The following is a 23,803-nucleotide window of genomic DNA, read 5'->3' as shown; positions in this document are numbered from 1 at the left end:
TCTCCTTGCCAACACTTGTTATTTTCCATTTTTTAGAAAACATTTTTATAATAGCCATCCTAAAGAGTGTGAAGTAGTATTTTATTGTGATTTTAATTTGCATTTCCCTAATGACTGATGATGTTGAGCATTTTAACATACTTATTTGCCATTTGTATATCTTTTTTATGGAGAAATAATTATTCAATCTTTTACCCATTTTCAAATTTGGTTGTTTTTTGTTGTTGAGTTTTAGCTCTTTACACATTCTGGATATTAATTCCTTATCAGATGTACAATTTGTAAATATTGGCACCCATTCTGTGAGTTGTCTTTTCATTCTTTTGACATTGTCCTTTGATGCATGAAAGTGTTTAATTTTGATGAGAACCAATTTGTCTACTTGTCTATTATCTGTTATTTTGGTGTTATGTTCAAGAAATTGTTGCCATATCCAATGTCATGAAGATTTCCCCCTATGTTCTGTTCTAAGAGTTTCATAGTTTTAACTTTTAAGTTTAGTCTTTAAGTTAATTTTTGTATGTAGTATGAGGTAGGGGTCCAACTTCATTCTTTTGCATGTGGATATCCAGTTTTTCTAGCATCATGTGTTGAAAAGAGCATCTTTTTTCCACTGAATGGTCTTGAGACCTTTGTCAAAAATCAATTGACCATATATATGAGGGTTTATGTCTATTTTATTCCATTGATCTTTATGTCTGTCCTATGCCAGTACCACACTGTTTTGATTTCTATAGATTTGTAATAAGTTTGGAATCGGAAAATATGAGTCTACCAACTTTGTTCTTTTTCAAGATTGTTTTGGCTATTTAGGGTCAATTTTTGTTTTTTAATAGGAGCATTTTGTCCATTTGGATTTTTAAAAACAATGTATTTTCAAACTGTATTTGTCTTTTAAAAACTTTTTCAAGGTATATAACATATATCAGTAAAATACGTAAAGTGCACTACTAACCTTAAGTGTACAGCTTGATGAATATTTACATACCTATACACACTGGTAACTACCACCCAGATCAAGACACAGATCTTTTCCAGCGTCCCAGAACCTTCCCTTGTGATCCTTTCCAATCAATACCCCTTCTTCTGGGGCAGGGTTTCTCAGTCTTGGCACTATTGACATTTTGTGTTAGATAGATCTTTGTTGTGTGAGTGCGGGTGCGTGGGGAGCTGTTCTATGCATTGTAAGATGCATCCCTGGTCTCTGCCCAGTAGATGCTAGTAGTAACATCCCCCCTCACAAGTTGCCCTCAGCTAACAACAGCCATAGAGGGAACAATTCTGATTTGTATCACCATAGACTAGTTTTGCCTGTTTTTGAACTTCTTATCAATAGGATACTACAGTATATACTGTTTTGACTCTGGCTTCTTTAGCCCACCATGATGTCATTTAGATTCATCCACATCGTTGCATGTATCATAGTCGATTCTTTTTATTGTTTTGCAGTATTCCATCTTATGAACATACCACAATTTGTTTATCCATTCTTTGCTGATGGACATTAGGATTTTTTCTACATTTTGGATATTATAAATAAGTTACTTTGAACATTTTCGTACATGTCTTTTGGTACACAGATACATTTATTTATCTAGAAGAGGAATTTCTGGGTCATAGCATAAGCATATGTTTAGCTTTAGTAGATATTGCCAATTTTTCAAAAGTGGTTGAATTAATTTACCATCTCACCTGAGAGTTCCAACTACTCCATATCCTCACAAACATTTGGTATTGTTAGTTTTCAAAATTTTAGCCATTCTGTTTGGTGTCTAATGATATTTTGGTGTGATTTTAATTGGCATTTTTTGATGACTACTGATGTTAAGCATCTTTTAATATGATTATTGTCAATTTGTATATCCTTTTTTAGAATATATTTATTTATTTTTGGCTGTGTTGGGTCTTAGTTGCTGCGCACAGGCTGTTTGTTGCAGCGTGCAGGCTTCTCTCTAGCTGTAGCACATGGGCTCCTGAGTGCGCAGCCTCTCTAGTTGTGGCATACGGGCTCTCTAGTTGTGGTGCACAGGCTCTCTAGCTATGGCCTGCAGCCTCAGTAGTTATGGTGTTCAGGCTTAGTTGCCCTGCAGCATGTGGGATCTTTGTTCCCTGACCAGGGATCGAACCTGCGTCTGCTGCATTGGAAGGCAGATTCTTAACCCCTGGACCACCAGGGAAGTCTCTGTATATCCTTTTTTATGAAGTGCCTGTTCAAGTCTTTTGCTCATTTAAAAAATTGGGGTTGTCTTTTTCTTATAGATTTGTGGAAGTTCTTTATATTGATATAATCCAGGTATGGGTACCCAAAGGTTGTGAAAATAGTCTCATATTTTCCCCCAGAAGTCTTATTGTTTTTTTGTTCACATTAAATTTATAATGCATCATGTATTCATTTTGGAAAACAGTGTGAGAGAGGGACTTAAGGCTCATTTTCCCCCCATGTGGATATCTAATTGCTCCAGGCCATTTATTGAAAAGACCTACTTTCTCCACTGAATTGCAGTGTCACCTTTGAGGTAAGTCAAGTGACTGTATATGCGTAGGTTTATTTCTGGACTCTTTCTGTTCCTTTGTTTGTCTATCCTTAACCATTGCCGTAGTTACTGTGTTTTAGAGTAAGTCTTGATATTTATTACTGTAAGTCCTTCAACTTTGTCCTTTCTCAAGATTGTCTATTCTAGGTGATTTACTTTTCCATACAGATTCTAGAAACAGCTTGTCTATTTCCATAAAATATAATAAAAATCTGTTAGATTTTCCTTGGAATTTCATTGAATTTATAAATCAATTTATGTAGCATTGTCTTCTTTATAAACTGTGTTTTCCAACCCATAGTCCATTTATATTTAATGTAATTATGGATAGTTAAAAAAATTTTTTTAATTTTACATTGAAGTGTAGTTGATTTACAATTATGGGTAGCTTGATATCTATCATCTTATGTTTGTATTCTTTGTTCTGCTTGCTCTATATTTCTTTTTTACTCCTTTTATGGTTTTGGGGTTGTTTCTTCCTCCCTCTTTTCTCTGTTATTTGTGGGGAAGTTACTGTTTTAAGTCTTTTAGTGATTTTCTAGAAGTTACAATGTGCGTATTTAATTTATCACAAAGTCCAACTAATCAATGCATTTATCTTCCTCCCAGACAGTTTAAGACTTAGAAACATGTTAACCCCACTTAATCTTCCCCTCACCACCAATTTATATGCTCTCCTGGTAATGTATATTAATTCTGTCTTTTTCTTAACCCTATAAACATTATTATTATTTTATGTAGTTAATGTTCTTATATTTACCAAAATATTAACCTCTTTTTCTTGTTTGTTTGTTGCATCTCAGACCTTCCATCTGGGATTAATTCCCTTTAGAATTTGCTTTAGTGAATTCTGCTGATGGCCAACTCTTTCCATTTTTGTCTGAAAATGCCTCTATTTATCCCTCATGCTTTAAAAAAAATTAAAACAATAAAAACTTGCAGAAAAGTTGAAAGTACAGTATAAAAATGTTTTCTGAATAATTTGATAATAAGTTGCCAAATGATATCCTACTCATCTTGAATTTTAATATGTGTTCTTACAATAAAAGATAAAAGTTAACCATCAGAATCAGGAAATTAATACTGATACACTGCTACCATCTAATCATCACGCCCCATTCAAATGTCATCAATTGTCCCAGTAATGTTCTTTATTAAAAAAAGATACAGGTCAGAATCATTCATTGCTCTTTTTTGTCTCATCTGTTTTGTTTCCCCCAGCCCTCAGACTTTCCTTGGCTGTCATGTGCCTGATACACTGGAAGATTACAGGCCAGCTATTTTATAAGATGTGCCTCATTTTGGGTTTATCTGATGTGTCCTCACGATCAGATTCATGTCATCCATCTTTGGCAGGAATAGCACAGACATGATGCTTGGTTTTCCTCATTGCATCCTATCTGGTGGTGTATGATTCTGATTTGCTCCATTACTGGTGATGTTCACTTTGATCACTTGAGTACAATGGTTGCTGCCAAGGTTTTCCACTGTAAAGTCATTATTTACCCCTTTTTAGTAAATATTATGTAAAAATATTAAGGAGGTACTTTGAAACTATGCAAATATACCATTCCTCATCAAACTTTCAATTTAGTTATTTACTTATTTATATTAGTATGGACTTATGTTTTCCTAGTTTACTCGATGGACCATAATCTGTTGCTACCATCATTTATTGTGATACTCAAACTTTCCCGAGTTTAACCAAGGAATCCCTTTTGAGCAAGCTTTGTATCTCTTTGACGTATTTCCATACTTCCTTGGGCTCTCTTCCTTGTTTTCTGGTACAAGATGTCTCAGGCTCATCCTGCGCTTTCTCTGCCCAAGTCCTAGAATCAGCCATTTCTCCAAGGAGACTTGTTCCTTTAGTACTTAGAAGCCAAGGTTTGGTGCTAGCTCTATTCACTACTATTGAGGTGTCTCTGCTTCTCACTATTGACTCCATCCTCTGGTAGCCTCTGGTGCCCAAGTTACCCCTGAAGTTCCAGGGTCTCTCTCCTTGGGCTTCCCCTCAGCCCCGCTTAAGTCAAGGGCTCTATTGGCCCTGCTCAGCCCATAGAGCCCATAGCTGGACCAATCACTGTGTCTGGGGGCACAGGACTCTCTTACTGGCCAAGCGTGGGTTCCAGGTCCACCTTTATTCATTTGTTTGTTTGTTGACAATATTATATTAGTTTCAGGTGTAAAGCCCACCCTTATCTGAAGAGGGATGATGGGTGTGATTTGCAGCTTCACCTAGCTCTATGGAATGAGTAGCCTACATGGAAGACAGAGGCTTTTTCACCAGAAGAAAGATGAGGGACTTTGGGGCTGACAAAATAACATGTATCTACTATAACAAATAAGAGTTTAACTATAGATTGTGATAACAACTGAAGGAAGAGACTAGGATGATGCACAAGAGGATCACAGCGGGCCTTTCTTTAGCCTGAAGGTCAGGGGAGGCCTCTTTGAGGAGTGGCAGGCAAGCAAAGACCTGAAGGATGGGGCTCTACCTGGGCAAGGGGGTGTGGCAGCGGAGCGGCCCAGGTAGAAGAAACTACCTGTGCAAAGGCCCTGAGGGGGAAGCTTGCTGGGCCTGGAAGGAGGCCAGTGTGGTGGGCGCATGGTGAGCGAGGGGAGAGCAGGGGGAGGTGAGGCTGGGGAGGTGGGCAGGGGAGACTGACCTGGCAGGGCCTTGAAGGCACTAACGAGGATGCTTGCTTTATGCTGGGTGAAATGGGACCCCTGAAGGCTTTTAGGGATGGGAGCTCAGTCTGGCTGCTGGTGGAGTAAGGATTGGAGGGGCCCAGTGGGGGAGGTGGGAAGGGACTCTGCTACACCATATCTTTACCCTCTCCTCTCCTCTCCTCAATGGAACTATGACCCGCAGGAGCCTTCGATGAAGTAGCCTCATGTCTGGTGAAGGTGCCAGGGCAGAGAGAGGATGGCAGCAAAGTAGCTCTGGTATGCTTCCTGCTAACACCCACCTGACTTTTCTGGGACGCCCTCTCCCCCCGCGCCCACCCCACCCCCAGCATTCCTTGTTTCTCTGCCTGGCTCTTCTCTCCTCCTTGGTACTCATCATCATCTGAAGCACAACAGGCTTTATAAGTTTCTCTTGTTTCTTGTTATTCTCTCGCACTGGGATGCATCCTCCATAAATCAGGGATTTTTGTTTGTCTTATTCCCAGCTGCATTCCTAGCATCTAGAGCAGTGCCTGGCATATCCTAGGTGCTCGATAACAGTTTTTTAAACCATGGAATGAATTGTGAGAGCGTTTCTAAAAGCGGAAGAAAAGGGAATTCCCTGGTGGTCCAGTGGTTAGGACTAGGGTTCGATCCCTGGTCGGAGGAGTAAGATCCTGCAAGCTGTGTGGCATGGCCAAATTAAAAAAAAGGGGGTGGGGAGGGGAGAAAAGCTAGATATGACCTCTTTCAGGACACAAGCCCAACCCAGGTCTTAACCATGCAGCAGGCCTCTGGAGGCCAGAGAAAGCCAGCATCTACAGGCCTTGGTGAGGGCCAGTGGGGGAAGACTGGACAGGCTGGTGGACGTGAGTGTGACACACGGGGTGTGGGTGAGCCTGGTTGGTGGACAGAGTCTGGAGGCAGGGGGTCTACCCACGCCAGGCCGTGCAACCTGTTCTCTTGAAGGGAGGGGTGGGAAAGAGGTTGTGACATCTTTGACCCACCACACTGTCCATTAGATTTTCTTGTTTTGCTTTCTTTACTATATATTTTATCTGTTTCATGTTTCTTTCTTCTTCTGCCTTAATAATGATAATGAGAACTAATAGGTTAATTAGACGTTGGTTAATGTTTTCCCTCTCTCAGGTTGCAGAATGCCTTAATCCGACTAGTGTGTGCCCTTAAGAAGGGTAGATATTAGAAGGCTCTTTTCAATTATGATGGCATTTCAGCTTGAGGTGCTGGGACCCTTTCTGTCCCATTGGCTCCTGCCTCTTCTCCCTTGCTTGGAGAGGAGAGAATGCTTTGCAGTCCCTGATATCTGGTCCTCCCCCAAATGCTAGCCTACAGGGATTATCCCCAACCTCCCCGCTGCCACCACAATCTTCTCAAGTCTTCAGCCCCCTCAAGTTCCCCTGTGGTTTCTCACTTGTCTTGAGCTGACGCTGGGGGCTGGCAGCTGGGGAGGAGCAGGCCGGCTTGCCTGCAGGTGGCAGGTGGCTAAGGGGGGTGAAGGGACAGCCCCTGAGGGCTGGGTTCAGTGTGGCTCTCACCCTGCGGCTTTGCCCTCTGCTGCCCCCGAGGTCGAGAATGCCCTCAGCCTCCAGAAGAGCCAGGATGTGCTGGACGTGGAAGAAGAGAAGATGACGGTGCGTGAGCAACTTGCGGTCTGTGACATCCGGGTGGGGAGGGGGCGGACGTCCCGAGTCCACCCACTGATGAGGCTGGAGTGGGGTGTGATGGGCAGAGGACAGTCGAGGCACAGACACTGGGGCTTGAGTCTCGGCTCCACCTCTAACTGCCCCCCATCTACCCTGGGGGAGCTCAGCCAAGTCACTTCCCCTCTCGGAGCCTCGCTCTTAATACCTCACAAATGACTGTGATAAAACCTGTGTCCTTGGCCTGTTGGGAGGACAGAACCCAAAGGTTAGTTCACTGTAAAGCCTTAGGCACCTGGGAGCCGTCGTTAGTATTTTATACATTATTTCCCCCCAAATTCCTTCTGATGGGGAACCTCTGAAGGAACGTTCCTTTTCTCTTTGCTAAATACAGTCACTTCTCAGTTAACCACCAGAATGTTTGTGCTGGGATAACCACTGAAGTTTCCAGAATTATATTTAGCTATAAAGAGAGAAAAAATCCTTGCCTTTGATACTTCCATTTAATTAATGTTAATTGAGCACCTATAGGTCGTTGGTGCTAGATCAAAAGGGAGGAATTAGAAGGACATTTTAAAGGAATTCAACCGGACCACTTTTGAGGGCCACGCGTGGTGTTTTCTGCATTGGGTCGGTCCGCGGTTTAGGTATACTTCCCCACCGTGGGGCTGCTGAAACAGTTCTTCCGGAGCCCTACATGGGGGGCGCGCAGCAGGCTAGGGCTTGTCATGCTTTTGGTGGCCTTGACCTGAGGGCTCTGGACAGGGCTTGAGCAGTCAGCTGGCTCCCCCCACTGGAGGCCAGGCAGGCTGTGGAGGCTGCCCACGCCGAGGGGCTGCCACGGCCTGCTCCGCGAGGAGGAGTGGCCTCGGCCCTGGGGGTCTGCGGTGGCCTGTGCCCTCATTGACACCTCCATGGTCCCCTGTCCAGAAGCAGATCCGGGAGGAGCCGCTGGATTCTCTCTTGAGCTCCGTCCGCCAGCAAGTCATGGAGACCCTGACCCAGCTGAGGTGACCACAGCCCCTTCCCCGAACCCCCTCCCCATTCCCTCTACCCATGGACTCCGCCTGTATCTTCTGGGACCACTCTGCTGTGCGGGACCCCAGCCCAGTCCTGGGCCTTTTCCTTTCCCTTTGCCCAGCGCCTGCTGAGGCTGTCTGCCCTGCACCCCACTTCCCTCCTCCTACCCTCCTCATCTCGCGCTTTTGTAGATCTCAATCTCAGCTCTCATGCCAGCCCTGCATCCTTCGCTTCCTGCCTCCAGCCCCAGGCTCCCCACCCCACACCCCTCCTCGCTCCATGCCCTTGCTTTCTGTCTCTTCCTCAGTCATTCCCGGCTTGTCCCGGGCGTGCAGCAACGGTCGGAGCTGGTGAACACGTGCATGAAGAGTGTGTTCTCCCTGCCCTCCGTGCAGGCCGTGCAGGAGAGAGACAAGGACAGGGCTGAGGCCATACAGGTGAGGCAGGGCCCTCCCCAGTGGGGCCTCGGGGCTGCCTGGCATCCTCAGAGCGAGGCACGTTCCTGGACTCCCAGCAGGGAAAGGAAGGTGTTCTGGGAGGTAGATTTTTTTAAAAAATTTATTTTACTTATTTATTTTTGGTTGCGCTGGGTCTTCGTTGCTGCACACAGGCTTTCTCTAGAGGCAGCGAGCGGGGGCTACTCTTCGTTGCAGTGCGCGGGCTTCTCATTGCGGTGGCTTCTTTTGTTGCGGAGCACGGGCTCTAGGTGTGCGGGCTTCTGTAGTTGTGGCACGTGGGCTCAGTAGTTGTGGCTCGCGGGCTCTAGAGCTCAGGCTCAGTAGTTGTGGTGCACCGACTGAGTTGCCCCGCGGCATGTGGGATCTTCCCGGACCAGTGCTCGAACCTGTGTCCCCTGCATTGGCAGGTGGATTCTTAACCATTGCGCCACCAGGAAAGTCCCCTGGGAGGTAGATTTGATGTTCACACTGCTCCTCAAGTAGCTTGGGCAGTTCACCTCCCCTCTCCTGGCCTGAGTAGGCACTCGATAAACATTTGGTGAATGTATGAATCTGCAGAATAAAGAATCCCTCATTTGAAGCACTGTCCACTTTGGGCTCTGCCCCATGAGAAGGATGTGGGCAGATGTTGGCATGGCCTCAGGAGATGGCCAGAAGTGAGAGGAAAAGGCCTGAGGACTGGGCGAGTTGGGGCTGAGGCCTGGAAGTGGAACCTCAAGGGGCTCCCATGAGCATCTTCAAACCCCTGCAGGATAGTCCCAGGAGGAGTGATCAGAGGTGACCCTTCATGTAGGATGGGGTCAGTGGGGGAGGTTAGGGAGAGGGATTTCAGCTCTGGGTGAGGCACACGTATGCATCCTTTCATTCAGCAAATATTAACTGATGCCTAATCCAGAAGTACAAGGGAAGGATACGGTAGGGCTGAGGGCAGATTATCAAAGTATCATACAAATAAATGCAAAATTACAACAGTGGTACGTGTTGCAAGCGAGAAGTACTTGATGCTATAAGACCATGAAGAGCCTGGAATTGGCGGAGCCTGAGTGTGTTGGGGGTCAGGGCTCATGGTGCTGGAGGTGAGAGGTTACAGAAGAGCTAACTAGTTGAAGGGGATGGCAGAAGGAAGAGTGTGCCAGGCAGAGGGAGCAGCCTGAGGACAGAGAGAACATGGTGACCAAGGACGATAAGGAGGCAGTGTGGCTGGAGCCCAGAGGGTGAGGTGAGAGAGCCCTGGGGGCCAGACCAGCCCCAGCGTGAATGTTCTGAGTCCCGGAAGTGGTGCACTTGAGAGAAGACTCAAAGGAGAGGGGGGAGGACCCCATGCCGGGTGCAAAAAGAGCAGTGCTGCACAGTGATGGGCCACAGATGGGAGGGAAGGAGGAGGCGGTCGGTGAATGAGGCCTGCTTGGTGGTGGTGGTGTAAGCCTGGTGTGCACAGACTCAGGAAGCCTGGACAGAGACAACCTGGAAGGTAGATGGGGAGAGCGGTGGGAAGAGGGGAGGCAGGGGAGGGTGGGTCTCAGAACACTGCTCAGCCTTGTGTGTGTGTAATGCTTGCACCCTCCTAAGATAATTTCAGGACTGTGGTGTGGCTGAGGAAGGAAGAAACAACCGGGCAGAAGAGAGATGGCTCCTGGAAGGGGCAACTTCGAAAATCTATTTGGATCTAGGAGTAGTAATATAAAAAAGAATCAGAACACTTCCCCAGAGACAGTAATATAAGTCACGCTGGTCGTCCGTTGATCTAGCTCTCACGGTTCCAGAGCTTTTTCCCACCCATCTTCTCATGCTCCTCACAAACCGAAACTTCCTTGTTCTGTGACCTTGGACAAGTGTCTCCTTATTGGTAGAATGAGAAAAACACTTTGAGGATAAAATGATACGGTTGTGCAAATCACGAAGCAGGCACCTGGCCCGTGGTAGATTTTCAGTAAATGTGGGGCCTCTGATTCCTCCCCTTGTAAGCTAAGAAGGGCAGAGATAATAATTACCAATTTGTTGATAAGGAAACTGTAACCCATGGAGGGAAAGTAATCTGTCCAATATCACACACCAAGGTTAGTCTCAGAGGCGGGACAAGAAAGCAGCTCTCCTGAGTCCGAGTAGCCCTTCTTCCCCTGACCCACACCAGGGGTCGCCTGGGGCTGGGGTCTGCTCCAGAGGTTCCCTAGTGGCTTGGTCCTCCTCCTGTCCACAGACACTTTACCGTCAGACCTTGGATGCCCTGCAGACACTTCTCAATGCCCTCTTTGTTGAGGACCCCACTCCTGCTGGGCTGAAGAGCATCTTGGAGGTACAGAGGCCGGGAGGAGAGCAAAGGCGGAGGAGAATGGAGAATTGACTCGGGAGATCTGGGGGTGGGGGGCTGGACCCAGAAAGAGTGATTTGACTTCAGGACGTCATCTTGTGCCAGGTCTCTGCTTCCCTGCCCCTCTCACAGGCTACGTCCCAAACTCCTGCCCCTTCACTCTCTCCCTATCCCCCATACTCCTGCTACAGCTGTCCCCATATCCTTGCTTTCCAAATTCTTGTTCCTGTCTCTCTGTCCTATCCTCAAGACTCTCCACCTTTCATCTCTCTCCTCACTGACCATTGTCCTCCCTCTGGTCTCCCTGTCCTGTCCTCAGCTTCTGGACCCCATGTCTTCCATGCGCTAAGAAAAGGAGGAGGGCTACAGCGGGTTGTCTTTATGCTGTCTCCCTAGAAGCTTCCTGATGATGGGTGAAGGCTGGCCTGCCCGTCCAGGCAGTAGACGCTGGCATCCAGCTTGTAGCTCTGAGCCTTGCCCTTTTCCCCACAGCCTCTGGGGCCCTGGATGAACTCTGGGAAGGCCCATGAGAGAGCACGGGCTGTGAAAGGCTATGTCTCTGTGTTGAACCACATGCTTCGGACCCTGCCTTTCTTTGTGAGTGGCCCTGGGAGGGAGGAGGGGCACTCCTAGGGAGAATCTTCCCAGCTCTGAGGGAGCCTGTGCATGCACCCAGAGATTCCCAGGTGGTCCCCCCATCCTCAGGGGGCTCAGCTCTCAGGGCCAGACCATCTAGCTCAGTGCACCATTTGTGGTCTAGCCTTATTGAACCTATAAGTCTCAATCCCTAAGATTATGACACAAACAGATGTCCTCGGGGTTCCCGGCACTGGGGCTTCTGCTGGGGAGGCTCGTCATTCGCGTCGGGGATCCCGATGAGGAGATTGGCCGGGAGGCTCTGGACGGCATCACCATCCTCTACACCATCTTGGAGCTTCAAAAACGTAAGCCCTTTGGAGTGCCTCTAATACAAGGCTTTTGAGCAGGTACTCAGCCTAGGAATTGAATGGAGCCATGGCAACAAGGCACTGGGGGGATATGGAAGAGACCAACACAGAGTCCAATGGGGTCTGGAAATCAGTGTGAAGCCTTAGTCCCCACAGAACTAGGAGACAGAGGTGACAAACAAACCCGTTTTGACTTAAGCAATGCTTTGACAAAGCAAAACTTAAGCAATGCTTCTATGTCTCCTCATTCTTCCAAGTTTAATGTGTGACTCTCGTTTTCACATTCCCATGCCACCATGTACACCCAGGCATAATAGCCCCAGTGTGCTGGGTTTTGGTCTGTCTTCCCCAACTAGACTATAAGTTCATTTGAGTCTGTGTCTTGTTCACCACTGTATTCCCAAGATCTAGCCCTGGGCCTGGAACATGGTGGGTGCTCAGTGAATATTTATTGGATGAATGAACAAAGAGCAGGTCCTATCTTGGAATCTGGAGTGGCTAAAACCTGTACGTGGGAGTACATCTCTGGATTCAGCTGCAGGGAGCTCGTGATATGGTATGGGCTGCCACAGAAACCCAGCTGGGACTGCACCTAGAGGTGTGCAGCATCAACTGTTACTTGCCTCCTTCTTTTCTCCAGAGTCCCAACTCTGCTCCAGACCAAGGAACCTTGGCACCTTGTTCAAACTTCCCTGGCTCTGGAGGCAGCGTGACCTGGGTACAAGACCTAGCTCTGGCCCTTCCTAGCTGTGTGACCTTAGGCAACTATTTTTCTTGTCAAGGCCTAGATTTCCTCATTTGTAAAAAAGGACACAATAGGACATAACTCACAAGCTTTTTGGAAGATTAAATGAGATCATAGATGTAAAAAGACCAGCTCATTCCACACATTATAGGTACTTGCCAAATAGAGTTTCCTTTTTCCCCATCCCTACAAGGATCATCTTATTAGTTTCAACCTTTGGGGATATGGCTGGTGTCCCTGCTCTTCTTGTTCTTTAGCATTTGGGGCAAAGATTTAGCACCTAGGAGATTTCTCCTGCTGCCCAGGAACCACTCAGACCTCCTGAGTGATAGATGAAGGTGATATAAGCCATGTTAACGATCAGTCTTAGGGACAGGAATAGTATACACCAAATTAGTATTGCCAGATTTAGCAAATAAAAATATAGGACACCCAGCTAAATCTGAATTTCAGATAAAAGGTAAATACCTTTTGGTATAGTTGAGACATACTTTCACTAAAAATTGTTTATCTGAAATTCACATTTACTGGGTATTTTGTATTTTATCTGGTGACCCTAAGACAAACCCACTCTGTTAGATTCTCAAGGAGTGAAATGGTTTATCCAGGGCCCCTGACTGTAGGAAGCAGCAAAGCTAGGATTTGAATCTGGGTCTGCCTGATTCCAGGTCTCAATCTCCTTCCTTTTACAAACAACCTGCCTACTTAGTCCATATGTTATTCTGCCTCAATGGCCCTCTCTTATGCCTGTGTCTCGCACACCCTGGGGGATCCAGGTAGGACCCACTCCAGGCCACAGTTAGGCTCAGGAAATGTTCCTGAAATGTGTTTCCTTCAGCAGAAAATAAGGAGCCCACACCTGCAGGTACTATTCTAGGCACTCGGGACACAGAAGAAAAAAGATTAATTCAATAATCCTCCTGTTGAGCTTATCTTCTTGTTGTCAGGAGACAATGAACAAAAAAACAAGTAACACCTATTGTAAGTCAAGTGATGATTAGTATTACAGAAAAAAGAAGAAAACAGAAAAGGGGGATTGGGAACACCAGGGGTAAGGGAATTGCAATTTAATAGAGGTGTTGCCACACACACACCAGAATGGCAAAAACGGAACAGACAAATTCACTGGTGAGATGTGAAGCCACTGGAACTCTCACACACTGCTGGTGGGGGCATAATTGGTCCCCACTGTGGAAAACTGTTTGGCAATATCCCCTGAAGCTGAACCGATACCCACCTTAGGACACAATTCCAATCCCAGCTCTGTGCCTACAAATGTGTACCTATAGTCACCAAAAGGCGTGGACTAGACGTGTTAGAACATTCAGGTGAGCACTATGCATAATAGCTGGAAACAACCCAAATGTCCGTCAGAAGTAGAACAGATCAATAAATTGTAGTATATTCATACCATGGGAAATTATACAGCGCTGGGAGTGAGTGAACCCATGCAACTTGCAGCAGGGTGGATGAATCCCACCCACATAAGGTTGAGTGAAAGCCAGACACGAGGATAACATACAGTATGAGTGCATTTATATAAAGTCCAACAGCAAGGAGATCGAATCTGCGGGTTTAGAAGCCAGAGTAGTGGTTACCCTGAGTAGGGGAGGAGGATAGTGGACTGAAATGGGGGCGCCGGAGGGTCTTCTGGGGTGCTGACCGTGTTCTGTTTCTTGACCCGGGTGCCCACTACAAGGACGTGCTCACCGTGAAAACTGACCCCGCGGGTCGCCTGTGATTTAGGCACATCCTACGTCTACGTTTAACAAAAAGTTAAAAGACAAAATAGGCGGTGAGGCCTCACTGAAAGGTTCTTTGCTTGCAGGAGCCAGAGATAAGGAAGAGACCGACAAGAAGGAGCTGTATGAGAGCAACAAGCATTTCCTGGGCCCCTACAACCCCGTCAGCCCATGCCAGAACATTCTGCGTGTTATCGCGGTGACCACCTGCTCCCCAACAGCCCTGGGCCTTCCTGGGGCGATGGGGACAAGGGAGGAGGGCAGTACCAGCCTGCCCCAGTGCTTCCTCCTCCCCTTCCATCCTTCCAGGCTCAATTCCCTTTACGTTCCTTTACGTGCTTTCCTTGACCACACAGGCCCATCCTGTGGGCTCCCAACCCCTCTGGTCTGCGCCACAGTGCGTGGGCCGTGTCACCAGCTCTGGGGGCAGGGGCCATGTCACCCCTTCTTTTGGAGCTCCTCCTCAAAGTGTTTGACACTCACGGATTCACTGAGTATATGCCCCCCTGCTGACCTCTGCATATGTCTGGTGGTGTTAGGGCGTCCATGTACGGCTCGCTCTGGGTCTGCCCATGTGTGTCAAGATCTCTATGCCTTTGTTTCAGGAATTTGAAGACTTCCTGGGGCCCCAACAGGTAAAGGACCTGCTGCTAGCAGCCCTGGAAGGGCTGAAAGGTGGCTCAGAGGCTTGGGGCAAGGACTCGGGGGAAATGATGCAGCTGGCCTCGGAGGTCACACTCAGCTCGGTGCTGGAGCGGTACCGACACAGGGCACTGGAGGTGGTAAGGCCCCCGGGGGGCAGGGGCTGGGCTGGGAAACCCCACAGGGCCCACTCATCCCTCAGGCAGGGCAGGCTGGTGGTGGCTGAGTTCCCAACTTGCAGGTGAGAAAGAACTCCCGTGTTGGCCCCCAAGACAGCTCAACTATCAAGTGTGGGGTGCGGGAGGGCAGCAAAGACAAGCTGTCTCCCAGGGAAGGGGCGGCTGCTCTGTCTGCCCGTCTCCCCTTTTCTTCCCTCTGCGCCCTCCTCTCCCCTCTCTCTCCCCACACCCTGTCACCCCCTTCCTTCCTCCTCCTGTCTCCCTGCTCCCCCATCACCCCCTTGGCTTCTCCATTTGGCCCTCTGCCTGCTCCTGGTCACCCTGGCTGTACCCCAGATTCCAGAAATCATGCAGGGTATCTATGTGCACCTGAGCCACATTCAGAAGCCACGGGCCCGAGAGGTGGCCCTGCTGCCCGTCTCTCTCCTGGCCAGCTCCTTCATGACCGAGGTCGTCGTGGCCCTGCTCGTGTGTCCCCTCCCACTGGACAGGTACCAAGTGAGGGGGGCTTCCAGCCACTACACTTCAGAGGGTTGATATAGCCCTGTTCCCGGGCTGGGAATCCCTTCTTCTACCAGAGGAGCCCCTCGCCCTCCCAGGTGGTCCCTCTTCTATGATCTATGATGCTTATGACAACCGTTAAGTCCTTCCTGAGCACTGCCAGGTGTCTGTGCTGCACATTTGTATGTTTTCTCACAAGTGTAACAACCCCATTCTATAGATAAGGAAACTGAGGCTCATGGGAAGTTTTCTAGCCCTAGGCACCTACTGAACAAGCAACAGAATGAGGACCTAAACTCGTATCTGACCAACTCCAAGCCCAGAGCGCTTCAATGATGCCATAAAAGTAGAACTGAGTGTTGGTCCTGATTCTGCCTCCAGACGCTCTGTGGTCTTGAGTAGCCTGCTTGCCCTCTCTGGGCTTGAGTTTTCCCCCAGATGCAAAAGGAAGAAATAATCCCCCCATTCTCACCCCAAATGGGTGGTCATGACAAGTAATGCAGCCAGTCGTGCTGAGTGCCTGCCCTGTGCTCCATGCTGTCAGCCTTCAGGGACCTCTGGTCTGATGGGCAGAGGGGACTGTGGCCAGATGGTGATGAGCTCGTGAGCAGGGGAGACAAATCTGGCTGCTCCAGTCTCCCAAATCAGGAAACGCTCCCACACCTTTGAATGAAAACAAGGCAGAAGCGTGTGATCCACATCTTAAGGTAGTTGGTTGAGAGTGAATGGAAAAGAATTATGCAGAACTGTGCAAGTGAGGTGCACTTCTAACCAGGAGAGCTGGTGTCGTTCATTGAAACCAAGATCAGCGCAGGGGTGACACACTCCCATCTCCCACCTGGAAGAATTTAACCCTTTCTGGCTTCACTGGAAACCAGGGAGTTTTCTTCTTGGAGCCACTAAACATTCAGACTCAAGACTGCCAGGGCCATACCTGACCTCAGTTACTCAGGATATAGGACAGGGCAGAGTCCTTACAGCAGCCTGTGTAGCAGGCCAGACAGAGCTGGGACACAATTTAAGGAGGCCTCGCTCTCAATTGCCACTCCTGTGCTTGCCTGATTGGAGGACCTCCTTAAATGTTGTGCCCTGGATGCCTCACTTTCCTCAATCTAGTATTGGCCTTGGTCCTCCCAGGTGAAAGGTGTAGGTGCTGCCCTGGCTTAAGTGGCTCAGGCTTCAAAAGAACTAGTGTCTCTTACAATAACTGTCTAGACTTTGCTTCCAGGATCCCCACAGGGACAAACCCAGTCACAAGTCACTGCACCCTGAGAAGCCCAATGCCACAGCGTCCCCAATGGTCCTTCTAGTTAATTTATAGTTCCTCCAGCCCAGACGCAATTTACCAATTGGGTCATTTTTACCGTAAGCAATGTTGCTTAGCAACATAGTTGACATACTATCTTTATCAGGTTTCCAGGGGAACGGAGCTGGAAAGTTAATGGAAGGTTCAAATCTTAAGCAGAAGGGGGAAAGGGTTTTGTTAACCCTTTAGTGCACTGGCCCTGTCAGCATTTTCACCTCCCCACGATAGGAGTGCCTACAGGCTGGTGCCTGCTGGCCCAGATGCTATCCCCTGCCTTGTATACTGCCTTCTAAGGGACAGGAGTGGGCCCTCCTTGACATTATGTGACAAATGCAAGATCTAGGCCCCAAAGGGCTCCTTGGCATAGAAGAGCAGGCACAGGCTTTGGAGTCATCAGGCCTGGTCACTTCTGGTCTCCGTAGCTCATTAGCCATGTAGTCTTGGACCGGTGATTTCACCTCTCTGAGCCTTAACTCCACATCTGTAAAATTAGAATAATAGCCCACCTTGAGGGTCAGTGTAAGAATTCAGTGACCTTGAGTATCTTGACTACCTTGCTCACGTCTGCTGGCAGACAGCAGATGCTCAATATTTGCTGAAGTAATAAATTGTATGCAAAGCACCTGGTAAAGTAAGTCCCTGAGTCATAGGGTTTTCGATAATTGTTAGCCCCCCGCCTCTTAGGGAGCGTTTTCTTGTCCATTCCAGAAATTTTCTGGTACGTCCATGGATGCCATTTCAAAGGCACCTTCCATTCCCCCTCCCCAAACAATTGGGTGGCAGGGTGGCCCCACTGCCCTGGTCCCCACTAACCATCCCCACCCTTGACCCCCCAGCAACGGAGCAGAGATGTGGAGGCAGCTGATCCTCCGCAAGCCCAGCTGTGACACCCGAGATCTCCTGGATCTGCTCCTGACCAGCCTGAAGGAAAAGCCTGTCACCAAGAAGGGCCGGGCCTCCATCATGCCCCTAGCGGTGAGGACACCCCACCCTGCTCCATCACTGCCCCATCCCATCCTCCGCCCTCCTCCCCTCCCCCTGAGTTCTGCACACCCATCTTCTAGTTCCCTGCTCTTCCAGGAACTGACTGTGTGGCCTTGAGCAAGTCTGTCTCTGGCCTCTTGTTTGTGATCCACTGGACGACAATAGTACTGTTACTTACAGTGACGGCCGCAGCCTGGAATAGTGGACACAGAATGACCTGGGACTCGCAGACCTTAGTCTGAGGGTTGGCTTTGCTCAGGTTTTGTAACCTGAGCAAGTCACTTCACCTCCCTGAGGCTCACTCTCTGCCTCTGTAAATGGAAATAATAGTATATCCACCTCATATGGCAGTTGGGAAAATTAAACGAGGTAACTCGTTCACTCATTTAGCAACATAAAATGTTTAAGTGCTTCTGCTGCCAGTCTCAGAGGTCGGCCCTGGGAACACGGAGGGAAAGGGCTCTGACTGCAGGAACGGGGCTGGGTGGAGAGACAGATTTCTCTCTGCCTCTGTCACCATCCCCCTGGTCCTAGCCAGCTGGATAATACCCCCACTCATCTCCTTGCTTCCACTCCAGCCCCTCCAATCTGTACCACAGCTAAAAAAATCTTTGAGAAATGCACATCTGCTCTTCTCAACCCTCTCAATGGCTTCCCATTGCCCTTGAGAGTAACACAGTGCTCCTACCTGTGTGCTACAAGGCCCTGCACCCCTCACCGGCCTCGTGCCCTCACCCCTCACCGTGATCCTCTTGCTTGCATGGGTCCAACCTCGTTGCTCTTTGTCAGATCTTCTTCTTCTTCTTTTTTAAATATTTATTTATTTGGTTGCGCCGGGTCTTAGTTGCAGCAGGCGGGCATCTTAGTGTGGCATACATGTGGGATCTAGTTCCCTGACCAGGGATGGAAGCTGGGCCCCCTGCACTGGGAGCGTGGAGTCTTATTCACTGTGCCACCAGGGAAGTTCCCTGTCAGATCTTCTTAAACACTGCTATCTTCTGTCACAGGGCCTTTGCACATGCTGTTTCCTCTGCCTAGACTTCTATCCACCAAGTTAACTCCTGCTCAACCCTTAGCTCTTATCGCCTCCTCAGGGAAGCCCTCCCTGATTTCTCTGACCAGATCAAATTGGTGCATATTATACTTTGCTTCACATACTTTATCTTGGGAGAGTTTACCCCAGCTGTGATTTAACAATACTGTGTGTGTGTGTGTGGGGGTGTCATTTGGGTAATCAGTGGGATGCATGAATTCAGTGCCTGAGCCTGATATCCCCAAAGTCCAACATACACCTGGCACACAGTAGACTCAAAAATTTTTTGTTGGATTGATCAATTTATTCAACGGGTATTGAGCACCTATGATGTGCCAGGCATACTCATAAGTTCTGGGGATTCAGCAGAGAGCAAGACAAGCTGGTGGAGGGAAGCAAATAAAGAGGAGCGAGTGGTATTATCCCTTTACAGAGGAAGATACTGATGCTCAGAGACATTCCACGTCTCATGTAAGGTCACACAGCTAGTGAGTGGTGGTGCCAGGACTCAGATCTCCTGCCCCGGAATCCCATGCTTTACCACTGGATCTCTCTGCCTCTCTCCCCCAGCACTGAGTTCCATGACTAGGACACCAGCACCCATTCCTTCCCTGGTTTGGGCATTCATGCACTCCTCCTCTGATCACTGTGTGTTGGTGTATTCTCATGTCATTCAGAGGAGGCAGTGAGGGCAGCCTGGTTTAACGGCCCTCAACGAAGAGGCAACTGGTGTCCCCCTCACTGTCTGTGTGCCTGTGTTATGAACCAGAAAGAGGCAGGGCTCACTACAGCGCATAATCTGAAAACCTGGCTTCAAGTCCCAGTTCTGCCCCCGGGAGGCTGGGTGACCTTGGGCAAGTCTCTTCACCCCTCTGAGCTTGTCTCCTCCCCTGCACAGTGGGATGAAGACTCTACCTCACAAATGTGGGAAGAGATCCTCCCACCATGATTCTTCCAGGGGTGTGTCAAAGGCAAAGGGTCGCTCTGATTGTTCTGGGGCAGGGCTCACCCAGAGAGCCAGGAGTCGGGGTGTGGTAGCTGGGGGGGAATCTGGGCTTGCCCAAGTCGGGCCAGAGAAGAGCAAAGATCCAGAGCCAGCCTCCTAGAGAAGCAGTCTAGGCCCTGCCAGGAGTGCTGGGACATCTAACAGATCCCGCCCCCTGCCCCACCAGGCAGCCAGCGGCCTCTGTGAGCTCCTGTCCGTCAACAGCTGCATGGGCCACGTGAGGCGCATCTACCCCCAGCTGCTCCTGGCCCTGCTTATTCAAGTCCATTACCACATCGGCCTCAACCTGCCTGGCCACGTGGTTTCCTGCAAGGACACCAAGGAAGATGGACAGCCCTCTGGTTTCGTGCCTGTATGGTATGTTCCTACTGTCCCCGGCAGGGGGAGGGCCACCAGCAAGGGCCCTTCCGAAAGTCTTTAGGGCAATTGATCAGTAGAAATTAGCTTTGGGACTAGAAGAGAAAACGGACGTGCACTTTTTTTTCTTTTTTAATTTATTATTTATTTTCGGCTGCGATGGGTCTTCGTTGCTGTGTGCGGGCTTTCTCTAGTTGTGGTGACCGGGGGCTACTCTTTGTTGTGGTGCACGGGCTTCTCATTGCAGTGGCTTCTCTTGTGGTGCACGGGCTGTAGGTGCATGGGCTTCAGTAGTCGTGGCTTGCGGGCTCTAGAGCGCAGACTCAGTAGTTGTGGCCTCCGGGCTTAGTTGCTCCGTGGCATGTGGGATCTTCCCGGACCAGGGCTCGATCCCATGTCCCCTGCATTGGCAGGCGGATTCTTAACCACTGCACCACCAGGGAAGTCCTCAGGTGCACACTTTTATGAGAGAGCCAATCATCTGTTCAACAACTGTTTGTGAGCACCTGCAGGGTATGTCTTCTGCTTAGTGCTGGATGGCAGGGAAGAATCAGCTTCCCCCAAGGAGCTCGCCATTTCGGTTTTCCTCCTCCCTCCCTAGAGATATTATTTGTATTAGATTTGTACCCAAGGCCGAACCATTTTGATTTTTATTTATTAATTGGAACAGGTAATATAGGCACACGGGTAAAAATCTCAAAAGGCATTAAAAGGGAGTCTCTGTTCCTCTCTTTACCCCAGTCATCTGCCCTAAGATGACTAAGAACCCCAAGTTCTTTCTTGCCCTTCAGAGGGGGTTGATGTAGGGCTAAGCCCATGTGTTTTCATTCTCTACTTTTATACCAATGTTAGTGGACCTTACACAGTTATATATTTTTGCTTTTATTGTATACCATATCTCTGAGATCATTACATATAGAGCTGCCTCATTATTTTTAACAGCCGCATAATATCCCTCTGTGTAGATTCCAATATACCATCATTTACTTAACCAGGATCCTCTCGATTTAGGTGCTTCACAGCATTTTGCAATTAGAAACAATGCTGCAGTAAGTGAGGCTGTTTATATGTCTTTATACCTACATGTGATTGTATATGTAGGATGAATTCCTGAAAGTAGAATGGGTGCATCAGAAGGTTTCTGTATTTAAATATTATGGTGGAATAGGAATATGTGGTGGAAAAAGTTCTTGACCAGTGAGTCAAGGGAAAATGAAGGACCTCCTAAAGCACCCAGTTTGCCAAATTGCCTCCCACAGAGGACACCACCGCCAGTATTATATGACACTATTTATTTCTCCACAGCCTTGCCAGCACATTCTCATCTTTGCCAATCTGAAAGTTGAAAAAAATGGTATTTTGCTGTAATTTTAGTTTGTATTTCTCTTATTATGAATGTGGTTGAGGTTTAAATGCCATTTCTGTTTCCTTTTCTGTCAGCAACCTGTTCTTGTTCTTTGCCTAATTTTGTATAGGACTGTTGGGAATTTTTCTTATTGGTTTGTAAGAGCTCTTTATATATTAAGGACATTAACTCTTTGTCATTTGTATTCCAGTTTATCACTTAACCTGCAACAATTTGATGGTCTTTTGCTATTCAGAACTTTAAAATTTTTATGCAGTCCAGTTCCTCAGTCTTTTCCTTTTTGGTTTCTATTGCGTGTTATGCTCAGAAAAGTGCACTTTGAGGGATAGAAGGCAAGCAGTTGTGTAGCTGGGCTTGAAGTCAGGACACCTTGGGTTTGAGTCCTGGCCTATAACAGTGCTTTGCACTTTGGGTTAAACCAATTTAACCTCCTGGCAACTTGGTTCCTTGCCAATGAAATGGGGTAAGCAGTTCCTACCCTGACAGGTGTGTTGTAAGGGCAAGATAGGGTCTTGTCACATGACGATACCATGTGCTGAGGCTGTGGAGAGAAATTTGTCTGGCAGATGGAACTGATGGTGGGAGAGACTTGGGTGGAGGGAGGTCTGGCCTGTTGGGGGCAGGCTGACATGAGGTCTCAGTCCCCTTGTCTTGGCAGCTGGGTGGTCAAAGTGGTGAAAATCCTTCTGCTGAAGATGGGCTGCTCATACGAGGCTACCTTTCTGGAGGACCAGGGTGGCTGGGAGCTCATGGGACAGGCGGAGAACCACCACCGTGGAGTGTCCCTGCTGGCCAGGTGAGGCCAGCGACCCCCAGGGCAGGAGTTGGAGGGAGGGGAGAGACCTCAGGGTCTTTGGAAAGACCTGGGTTTGCATTTCTCTCTGGGCAAGACCCTTCCCTCCATTGTCTCTCCTCTGAGACTGGCAGAGTATCATATACCTCAGTGGGTAGACAATTCAGATGTGAAAGATAGCACACACTCTACAAACTGTCGTTATAGCAGTACCTGGCATTGCAGAGCACTTAGGTTATTTATAAAGCACATTTCTCAGCACATTATGAATTTAGTTCCCACGCTAATACAGAAATTATGGTCTAGCCGAGCAGTTTATAGTGTGGCCTTGGAGCAGGTCTACCTGCGTCTGAATCCCAGCTTACCACTACCCAGCTGTGTGACCCAGGGCAAGTTCGTTTCCTTCTCTGTGTCTCAGTTTTCCCATCAGTAGTGTGGAAATAATAACAGGGCCCACCTCCAAGATTTAGGGTGAGGATTAAAGTACTTTGAACAGCCCCTGACATATAGTAAGAGTCCAACACAGGTTAGCTTTTATTATCGTCATGCTGACCGGTGGGGCAGGGATTTTTTTGGGGGGGGGTGGCAGGGATTATTAATGCACATTTTGCAGGGGAGGGTGCCAAGTTTCAGAGAGGGACAGTTATATACCACAGGTCACACAACCAGGAAGTGGCAAGGCTTGGAATTGACCTGCTGACCCAGATCAGGGCTTTTCCCCCCAACAACACACAGCCTCCCATGGGGTCAGGAGAAGGGTGGGGCGGCACCTTGATTTCACTAATGTGGCCCCTGCAGGAAGAGTCTGCTTCTTAGCCCTGCACGCTGAGTGTCCAGGATGGTGCTCTCCCCAGGGGTCTCAGGATACAACCGCATTTATTGAGCACTTACTGTGCTCTAGGCACCATGCAAACAGCCATACATTCATGGACTTCCATTTAACCCTCACCATGACCGATGAAATAGCACTATTATTTTCCCAGTGTTACCCATGAGGAACCTGAGACCCAGAGAAGTTAAGTGACTTGCCCAAAGTCACACAGCTAGTGGTAGGGCCAGAATTTGAACCCAGGCTGTCTTACTCCAGACTCTACTCTTGGCCAACACACTTTCCTGGACTCATTGATTAATGAAGCATAGTGCAGACTTGAGGTTGCATCAGAATCACCTATGGGACTCGTTAAAACACTGATTGCTGGGCCCCACCTCTAAAGTTTCTGATTCAGTTACCCTGGGATGGGAGCCTGAGGATGTGCATTTCTAACAAGTTCCCAGGTGATGCTGATACTGCTAGTCCAGGGGCCGCACTTTGCGGTATTTTTTTTTTTTTTCTTTTTGCGGTATGCGGGTTTCTCACTGTTGTGGCCTCTCCCGTTGTGGAGCACAGGCTCCGGACGCACAGGCTCAGCGGCCATGGCTCAAGGGCCCAGCCGCTCCGCGGCATGTGGGATCTTCCCGAACCAGGGCACGAACCCATGTCCCCTGCATTGGCAGGCGAACTCTCAACCACTGCGCCACCAGGGAAGCCCAGGGGCTGCACTTTGAAAACCAATG

General features: G+C 48.4%; 1 protein-coding gene across 1 annotated transcript in view; it reads left to right on the top strand.

Moving 5' to 3' along the window:
* The first annotated feature begins 7,779 nt into the window (after positions 1-7,779).
* MROH7 (maestro heat like repeat family member 7) overlaps positions 7,780-23,803 on the top strand; it is a 30,765-nt gene continuing 14,741 nt past the window's right edge. The window contains exons 1-11 of the mRNA XM_060142581.1: positions 7,780-7,872; positions 8,190-8,319; positions 10,538-10,633; positions 11,141-11,245; positions 11,457-11,592; positions 14,169-14,281; positions 14,688-14,864; positions 15,240-15,394; positions 17,547-17,685; positions 19,900-20,090; positions 22,115-22,252. Of these exons, the coding sequence (XP_059998564.1) occupies positions 7,850-7,872; positions 8,190-8,319; positions 10,538-10,633; positions 11,141-11,245; positions 11,457-11,592; positions 14,169-14,281; positions 14,688-14,864; positions 15,240-15,394; positions 17,547-17,685; positions 19,900-20,090; positions 22,115-22,252 (1,403 nt within the window). The 5' untranslated portion in view covers positions 7,780-7,849. The remainder of the gene's footprint in view (positions 7,873-8,189; positions 8,320-10,537; positions 10,634-11,140; positions 11,246-11,456; positions 11,593-14,168; positions 14,282-14,687; positions 14,865-15,239; positions 15,395-17,546; positions 17,686-19,899; positions 20,091-22,114; positions 22,253-23,803) is intronic.

Source organism: Lagenorhynchus albirostris, chromosome 2 (genome assembly GCF_949774975.1).
Source record: "Lagenorhynchus albirostris chromosome 2, mLagAlb1.1, whole genome shotgun sequence".
Classification (NCBI taxonomy): domain Eukaryota; kingdom Metazoa; phylum Chordata; class Mammalia; order Artiodactyla; family Delphinidae; genus Lagenorhynchus; species Lagenorhynchus albirostris.
This window is presented reverse-complemented; position numbering and strand designations above follow the sequence as displayed.